Source organism: Hippocampus guttulatus, chromosome 13 (assembly GCF_054856545.1).
Source record: "Hippocampus guttulatus isolate MCC_2025c chromosome 13, RoL_Hgut_1.0, whole genome shotgun sequence".
NCBI lineage: Eukaryota > Metazoa > Chordata > Actinopteri > Syngnathiformes > Syngnathidae > Hippocampus > Hippocampus guttulatus.
The window spans coordinates 2,759,779-2,769,112 of record NC_141273.1 but is presented as its reverse complement, the minus strand read 5'-3'; the positions used below and the strand labels follow the sequence as shown (position 1 = coordinate 2,769,112).

The window sequence follows — 9,334 nt, the reverse complement described above, 5'->3', positions numbered from 1 at the left end:
TCATCCACGCTTCCTACTGGGACATTTATGTTTTTTATTCTTCTTTACAGTTGGAATACACAGTCAATGAACGTGAAAGTAAAACCCTCAAATACACATCTTGAATTTGTCGACAGAATGTTCACAACCACTGTCAACATGAAAATTAAAACTCTTGAAACACAGGAATTCTATCGACTGTGTGTGCCCTTGACCAGTCGTAGCTAGAATGCTATAATACCATTTTTTGTTGATTGTGTCTAATTCCTTAATCGCTCCGCACTCGCTCACCTTCTCCCGCTTTCACGCCTCTCCTCTTCTTACTTCCTTGTTGAGCGAGCTACTAGCCCGGCGAACAACATCCAGGTTATTGGGGAATCAGAATAAACCAATCAAATTTGAAGTACTATAATACGTTTTTGGCAAATTTATGCAATCATTTACACTCCCATCCAAATTAGCCTTTGATTTATGCACAAACAAATGATGGCAAGTCACACCCCTAGACAAATAAATCGATGGTAATTTCAAAGGTGTGACGATTTTTTTTTTGGTGCTGTTTTTTTTTTTTTCTTACAGTGTTGTGTTCTGCATCCTGATTGGCTAAGCAACTGTATAGCTTGCCAAATTTTCTCCATGACAAAACCCACAATGTCGACGAAACGTTCTGTACAATATTTCTAAAAACTGACAGTCAGTTGTAAGAAAACGAAATATTCTTGCTCTTGCTGGGGCCTAAAAAAAAGGTTTAATCTTTGGTTTCATTCAATACAGTATTGTATTGTATATTCCATCCATCCATTTTCCGAACCGCTTGATCCTCACTAGGGTCGCGGGGGGTGCTGGAGCCTATCCCAGCCGTCTTCGGGCAGTAGGCGGGGACACCCTGAATCAGTTGCCAGCCAATCGCAGGGCACACAGAGACGAACAACCATTCACGCCCACACTCACACCTAGGGACAATTTAGAGCGTCCAATCAGCCTGCCATGCATGTTTTTGGAATGTGGGAGGAAACCGGAGCACCCGGAGAAAACCCACGCAGGCCCGGGCAGAACATGCAAACTCCACACAGGGAGGCCGGAGCTGGAATTGAACCCGGTACCTCTGCACTGTGAAGCCGACGTGCTAACCACTGGACTACCGGGCCGCCCTTATTGTATATTTAATTGTTATAAAAAATAATGGTGACTAATTCACAGATTTTACATGTCACGGGTTTTAAAAGGGTTATGAACGTAACCCCCGATAAACGTGGGATTACTGTACTACTTTGAGATCCAAACCAATCCTTTGGAGGACGCTTTTGGTAAAGACAAGGAAGCAATGGTATCAAAGTATCAACAAGTGGGCAATCAATAACCTCTTGGTCACAAATGTATGATTACTGTTGGCTGTAATCTTCCCCCGCAAAACACATAATTCCAGTGTTTCTTTTTTTTTTTTTCATGGGAAATTACAAATCATGAAAAGAAGAGGAACACCTTCAAAGAAGCTCAACCCACCACAGTAATTGCGAGCAGAGAGGGTAACATGGCTTCGTGATGGGTTACCGTAAGCTCCAAGTTCCACAATGACCTTGTGAGATGTGACCACTGCTGCCGTGGAGCTTTGTGAGCCAGCCATGCTTCTTGCTATGTATACAGTATATTTTGACATTAACGTGTAATGGATGCCAACTTGCGCCTGCATCAGTGTACCTCACTCGCCAGAGCCTTCGAAAAAAGTTACTGGCCGCTGAGTTAGCGAGATGTGCTTTTAAATCAGCAGTCAGGGGACTTGATTAGCATCTGGTGACGCAGGTTCAAATCTTGGGTGTCATCGCATGAATGGCACAGGATTGCCACCGTTACGTGGGTATTCACAAGACACTTCCACGGTATTAAAATCATGATACGATAATTAACATGATATTGTTGTGTGGTTGGCGATATAAAAAAAAATCACTCTGCACTGTTTAAAAAAAAACTCATACTGGAAAAAAAAAGCACAATACTACTACTACTAATAGTACTTTGGTATATAACAGCAGTGACCAAAACAGAATTCGCCAGTCAATTTATTGTCCTGTGCTCCTATAAGCTCGGCAGTGCAACGTATGATGGTCTATGTAGTTCACGATGCTGTGCTCGTCTGAAGCGGGTTTTATGATGGAAATGTTGAAAAATATGTGCTAGTATGACTGTTTTGTGTTTTGGAGGAGTGATAACTGTTGCAGTACAACATAGTTTTGGCCATGTGAGCAAAGTGGCCAAAACATGCTGAATTCAAATGAAACTGAACTAATTACCGGTGCCTAACCACCAGAGTTTGCTGGAGCTGCACGAATGGAAAACAATCTGGCCGTTTAACAGATGTGCTACTTTTATTATCGTGACATGACAATGATGATATTGTGGCAATGTTAGTATTGCGATATTGCAAGTTTTCCGTTGTCGTTACATTACTACCATCAAACCCCTATTGTTTTTGCATCATCATGCTAACAAAACAAAACGTACATCGGCCTATAAACAATACTTTTTACTTTTATACTTAAGTTTAAATTCAAAGTATTTCTGCTGTGTACATACTGAATTCAAACTTTTTTTTTAATGTAGTTGTTCATATATAAAAATAAAATCATGACTTTTTCTGTTGTGCGGAGTGAGTTAACGTGCGTGAAAAGTGTTGCTATTTTTTTTTTTGTGACCTAACACGCACACCCAGTTTCATCGATAACCTGTGGGAAGTAATTATCAGTATTTACCTTTCAACCCTGACTCCAATCGACAACCATGTGCACTGAGACTCGGAGGATCGTGGGAGATCTCTCCTCTGAAGCATCAAACCTCTCTGGTGAAGCCGATTATTGACAATGTGCTTTGATACGTTTGTTTACAGTTTGACATTGATCAAATACATCCCAAAAAATATATACCCAAGCAAAATGCATTCATTCACATGGGCGGATGCACAGTTTGCAATGCATCTACTGTACAACCTACTGTATATGTGTCTGTGGCTCACAGTAAAGTAGTGACTCATCTGTAATGGTCAGTGATGCATAACATATGAAGTGCTATTTTTGGTTGAAGTCAATCATTCCTACACCAGTGGGTCACACTTGAGTGGGAATGAGCAAACCTTTGGCTTTAACACTTTTTGATGTCACAAGTCAAAGCCACTCACAGGCCAGATATATTCATCAACATATGACAGCTTTACATATCACTGCCAGTTCAGCAAGTCATGCTGACAAATTTGTCAGCAAGGATGCTGGATGAAGGAATGAGCGGCAGAGGGCGAAAAACAGCAGGGGGAATGCAGGGCGAGGTGGTAAGAGTGTGTGTGGGTGTATCGATTTCCCGCCGGGGACGGCGCTTTCACCCAGAACGTTGCCTCAGAACGTGTGACACGCAAGGTACAAGCAATATACATGTGGACTTCACATGTAACATCATATCAACAGGCAAGTGAAGGGAGTCCATTTACCGCCCCCCTCCCCTCCCCCATTTACTGAGACATGCACTCACCGGCCACTCTGTTGTATTATACTTTCACAATCTAAGGAGATCCATTTTTGTATAGAGAGAAAAAATCTGCATTTGCAACAGTACTGCTCATCTTGGAGTGATGTTGTATTAGTTCAACTGATTGTTTTTTTAAATTGTCATAATGAAGAAAAGTGGATGGATAAATAGTTTTGGTTCAGCACAACATCATACTGAAACGTGTTTCGAATAATATAGCCCGCACAAACTGTATAACCACAAGCAGTAATTGTGGAAAAACAGCTTCAAGTTTGGTGCAGTGCCATTCTACACCACTGCAAATGACAAACACACAAATGAACATGTAATTACACCAACACCTCACTGACAATGGGAATCATTCTTGTTTTCTGCATAAAGGCAAAGTTGTCTAAAAAGTACTGCACAGGTCTGCCTAATGAAGTGGTCATTAACTCATTCACTACCAGCCAATTCTGAACCAAGTCTGAAAAGACGTATAAAAACGTCTTTGGGAGTGAATGAGTTAAGGGAATTTTGACTTACACTATTTATGATTTGGTACATTTTTTTTTGGAGTTGTTGCCAGCTACAGTGATGAAACAATGCCTCAGTAAAAGGTCAGTGTGGGATCAAAAAAAAACACACACACACAAGTCCTACGGGTATGGTAATGTCAGTCCCATTGCATCCTATTGAGGTGTTCCATGGTTTTATCGTCTGTTTACTGTTAAAAATGTTACAAGGCCAGTCACAATGGTTTTCACCTGATCACTGCACTCCTTGCCAAAACTGACACCTTTTAAATGACACGTGGTGAGATTCCAAAGCATGCTGCGAAAGAACAATGCTCACATTTACTCAAAGAATATGTCATAAAAAAGTTATTTTTGTTACACATCAGGCTGGAGAAAAACAAGATTAGAAAATGTGTTACAGTCTGTCCAAAGTGACAACAGTGTTGGGGGGCACATTCGACAGTAGAGAGAAAACAGACTAACATCTCCAAGTTTTCTTTTTTTTTTGTTTCCTCCGTGGCAATACTCAAACCATGACTCCCCACTTCCTTAAAGATGATACAATAGTGCCGCCCCAATATGCTCATTACTCTGCTGTGTACGGTATTGTGTAGTAGTAGTACCTTATTGTAGAGCAACAGTATGTGCATATGGCAAAATGTTAGAAACACCTCTATGCTATATACGACTGCAAATTAGGGTCCAACTACAATAATATACATTATGTTAATTTTGCCCAAAATCACAGGAACACTGCAATAAAGAGTAAAACTTCCATCCATTCATTTTCCGATCCGCTTTCATCCTCACAAGAGTCGCGGGGGATGCTGGAGCCTATCTCCAGAGCAGTAGGCGGGGGACACCCTAAACTGGTTGCCATCCAATCACAGGGCACACAGAGACAAACAGACATCCGCACTCACAATCACACCAAAGGACAATTTAGAGTATTCAATCAGCCTGCCATGCATGTTTTTGGAACGTGGGAGGAAACCGGAGTACCCGAAGAAAACCCACTCAGGCCCAGGGAGAATATGCAAACTCCACACAGGGAGGCCGGAGCTGGGATTGAACCCACGACCTCTGCACTGTGAGGTCGACGCGCTAACCACTGGAACCGGGCCGCCTACAGTAAAACCTATGTACCAATAATTAATTGTTCGCCTTGCTCATGAGTACTTGTAAATGGGCTGAAGTGTAAGCTCCTTCACCAAGTTTGTCGGCAACAAAAAATATTTAAGAATTTAAAAAAAAATCCACTACATCAAATTGTAGGGGCAAAATGCTAGCATTTAGGGGCAGTCTGGAGCCCCGTCAAGGGGAATTTAATGAATAGTTCATTTGTAAATAGAGGAAATAAGTGATGAAACAAACATCTCCTGTTTTCCTGCCTTTCCATCGATGCAGTAAAAAATACAATGCAGGCTTATACAATATCACTTTTGATATGCTGCTCAAAAAATGGACGGCAGGCCATTGCACACCCCTGCTTTCACAGTTTTTTTTTGTTGTTGTTGTTGGGTTTTTTTTTTTTTTTTTACACTGAAGTCTGAAATGTTATTCACGATAAGTGTCATCTTTGTCGCTGTCTTTTCTGCGTTCATCCCCAGCAGACTTGAGCTCCATCAGCTCCACTTCATGCTTGGCTGCAGTCTCCAGCACTTGCTGTTTGTTGTAGAACACCACAAAGTTATTAATGATGGGGTGTATGGGCAAGGCGATGGCTATGACCCCACATAGGAAACTCACGGCCGCATTACACTTGCCAAGTGTAGTTTTGGGGTAGATGTCTCCATATCCCACCGTTGTCATGGTGATGATGGCCCACCAAAAAGACTGTGGAATGCTCCGGAACAGAGTCTCGGGGTGACTTTGCTCCATAGTGTAGCCCAGAGCGGAGAACACGAATATACCTACGCCCATATACATGAGCAGCAGCCCCAGCTCTTTGAGGCTCTTCTTGAGCGCGTACGTGAGCGTCTGCAGTCCCGACGAGTGGCGCGCCAACTTGAAGACGCGCGCGATGCGCATAATGCGCAGCGCCTGCACAGCCTGCTGAACGTTGCCCAATTCCATCATGGAGCTGGTACCGAGGTACGTCAAACTGAGGACCACGTAGAAAGGCATAATAGCCATGAAGTCCACAATGTTCATGAAGGAGAGCGCGAAGTGTAACTTATTGGGCGAGGACGCGAGGCGCAGCAGGTACTCCGCGGTGAACCACAGCATGCACGCCGTTTCAATAGCCTCCAAAGTCGGGTGCTCCACCAGCTCTCCCTCGGCGTCTGTTACCTGCAATTCTGGGATGGTTCCCACGCACATCACCACCGCTGAGACCAGGACGGAGAGGAAGGACGCGATGGCGACGACGCGCGCAGGGAAAGAGGAACCGGGCTTCTCCATGAGCCTCCACAAGAACCGTTGGCACCTCTGCGTTCCCGTTGCACTCTGGTCCACCTCCATGTCTTCCAAAATCACCTTCACTTTCCTCGCAATTTCTTTCAGCTCTCCCTCCTTCTCGCTCAAGTAACTTTTGCAGCACTCGTCCAAAGCACTTTGGTCTATTTTCCAAAACTCCATCTCCTTGATGAAACAAATGGGGCAAATGCCGTGTTTAATGTGAATTTCGTCGAAGTAATAAACATCGACAATGCACTTGAACGCATCTGGATCCCGGTCGAAATAAAACTCCCTTCGCCCGGGGTCAAAGTCGTCACAGAGAGAGGAAAAAAGTTCAGGATTCTGCGCCGACGAGCAGTTAACCAACTCGGCCAGTCTGCTCTCCGGGTAACGATTCAAAACATCCCTGAAAAGCACCACTCGCACCCCGCCGATGTTCACGGTGATCTCAGGCTCACCACACGAACTGGTTCTGTACCTAGGTTTCGGGATCGTCCACATTTTTTTTCAATTGTTTAGTTTGAGCAATCAAAATGCTGAAACACGGAAAAGGGATGCCTACTAACTAGAGCGTATGCACATGATTTCAATGTGCAACACGTTTCCCTTCTTAAAGCTGACAGACTGAATGCCACGAGCTTATGTGTTTCACACACGCAGAGAAAGAGGGAGAGAGAGAGGGAGAGAGAGAGAGAGAGAGAGAGAGAGAGAGAGAGAGAGAGAGAGAGAGAGAGAGAGAGAGATGGGGCGGGTGTTTGGGAGGTTGAGAGAACGGGTGTCGTTTGAATACAGTATTTGCTCAAGGTGTGTTGAGGAAGAAATTATGCCCCCTAGCAGTCAGCTCCTGTGTTACATTTCTTGATACCTTTCACATTCTTAAGAATTTTAAGAATGGCAGCGCAGTGTCCATTTTAACTTAAAATGGACACTTTTAAAATGGACAGCGCAAATGGACACTGCGCTGCAATTGTAATTACTGCTCATTCATTCAATCATTCATCTTCCGAACCACTTTATCCTCACTAGGGTCGCGGGGGGTTCTGGAGCCTATCCCAGCCGTCTTCGGCAGTAGGCGGAGGACACTCTGAATCGGTTGCCAGCCAATCACAGGGCACACAGAGACGAACAACCATCCACGCCCACACTCACACCTAGGGACAATTTAGAGCAGGGGTGCCCATTACGTCGATCATGATCTACCGTTAGATCTAAAACAGGTCCCAAGTAGATCCGAGGAGTGTCGAGGAGAAAAAAAACAACAACCATTTGTGTGTCTTTGTACATGTTAGTAATATATTTTTTGTGTTAATGAACACTGCACGCTAATCATCCTATCAGTCTCATTTTCACCAAAAAATATTTAAAAAATAAAATAAAGCAGGTAAATCTTGAATTTACGGTGGCGCGTGATTATGTCACCGGAGGTTGTTAGCGCTCAGCAGTTTGCAATTGCAGCTTGTGATCAGAGCTGTTGCGCTCTATCTTTTATCGTCATTATTCTCATTCAGAGTTTGCTTCGTGTGCAATTCACAGAGGGCACTGGCAAAGAATAGGAATCGAGGAGGGCCCGGGGAAGCACTTTAAAACGGTATGTGTGAGCTACGATAGTTAACAGGCTGCAAAAGTGCATCACATGCTTCAGTTTCAGGCTGTTTCTCATCATGGCATGCATGTGTGTGTGTGTGTGTGCGCACGCGCCTGCCGGTAAGGGTAGATCCTGGGAGGTTAGTTGATCGAAAAGTAGATCTTCGGTCCAAAAAGTTTGGGCACCCCTGATTTAGAGTGTTCAATCAGGCTGCCATGCATGTTTTTGGAATGTGGGAGGAAACCGCAGTACCCGGAGAAAACCCACGCAGGCCTGGGGATAACATGCTAATTACTGCTCATTTAGTTTCTAAAATAACACATTTTCCAGAACATGAATACAGATAAGCAGGTCATATGACGCAACCTTGCCATTATTTAAACACAATGCTTTGCATTTGAAGGGGAAATATCATTGAAAATTTAGAAATCAGACTTCTTAATTGCTTGTCAAGAAAAAAGTTGGGTATTTAGAGTGTTTGCGCACTCTTCAAATGTGAAGTAAACTCAGCTCAAATTTATTTACAGAGCACTTTAAAAACAACTCATTGCAAAATACTTCAACTTGAGCAGTTTTAGTCCAACGTCAAACGTGAGATCAATTAATGGCTTTGTTTCCAGACATCAAATCAATGTCAATGTCAAATTTTGTACAGCAACGTTGTTTTGTGTGAACCAGATATTCGAATGAGATGAGACAAAAACAGGCAGATTTCAACAAGACAAGAAATAATGTGAGAAGTGTTCCATAATTCTTGATCTTTCAGGTATTTTAACAGAAATATGCCACAGAGATACTATCCAGACACCTAATTTGTGAGAAAGATGCACATACACAAAAAAAAATAAAAATAAATTGTAACTAGTTCATTGGTTGTCTTGCAGTATGTATGTCAGGAGATTTGAGTTACCTTTTGGATCCCCATCCACCAAAATATTGGGGTGATGAGACCAGGGACACCGCTAATATGTGTCAATTGTGGGCTTGTGAAGTCATTGGAGACTGTTTTGTGATCAAGGGACATACAAATAAACGACTCAGAATTTTCTAATGAGTTTCAGTCAAAATGCAGTGACTTGTAAAGAAAGATTAATAACATAACATAAGATTACACAAAAAAAGGGGGGGAAAGCAGCGGGGGATTGGAGCGGGGAGGGGCGGTAATCTACATCCGAACTGCACAAACAATGTTGGCTACTTTGTTTGCATATTTATTTATTTAATTATTTATATGTATGTTTGTTTGTTTGTTTTTAATGTGTTATTTGTTTTTCTATCTATCGTGCAGACCGATGATATTTTCTACATCGAACTTCAACCTCAGGGTAACTTGGAACCAAAACGCAGCGGAAGAAATTTGGTC

General features: G+C 42.9%; 1 protein-coding gene across 1 annotated transcript; it reads right to left on the bottom strand.

The window, feature by feature from the left end:
• Positions 1-4,311: 4,311 nt before the first annotated feature.
• On the bottom strand, positions 4,312-7,014 carry kcnf1b (potassium voltage-gated channel, subfamily F, member 1b). The gene has a single exon (XM_086128042.1). The coding sequence runs from the start codon at positions 6,885-6,887 to the stop codon at positions 5,544-5,546; it is 1,344 nt and encodes a 447-aa protein (XP_085984168.1). The 5' UTR covers positions 6,888-7,014; the 3' UTR covers positions 4,312-5,543.
• Between the last annotated feature and the right edge of the window lie 2,320 nt (positions 7,015-9,334).

Excerpts from the sequence above, each read along its gene's own strand:
- kcnf1b (XM_086128042.1), bottom strand. The coding sequence starts at position 6,887 with ATGTGGACGATCCCGAAACCTAGGTACAGAACCAGTTCGTGTGGTGAG.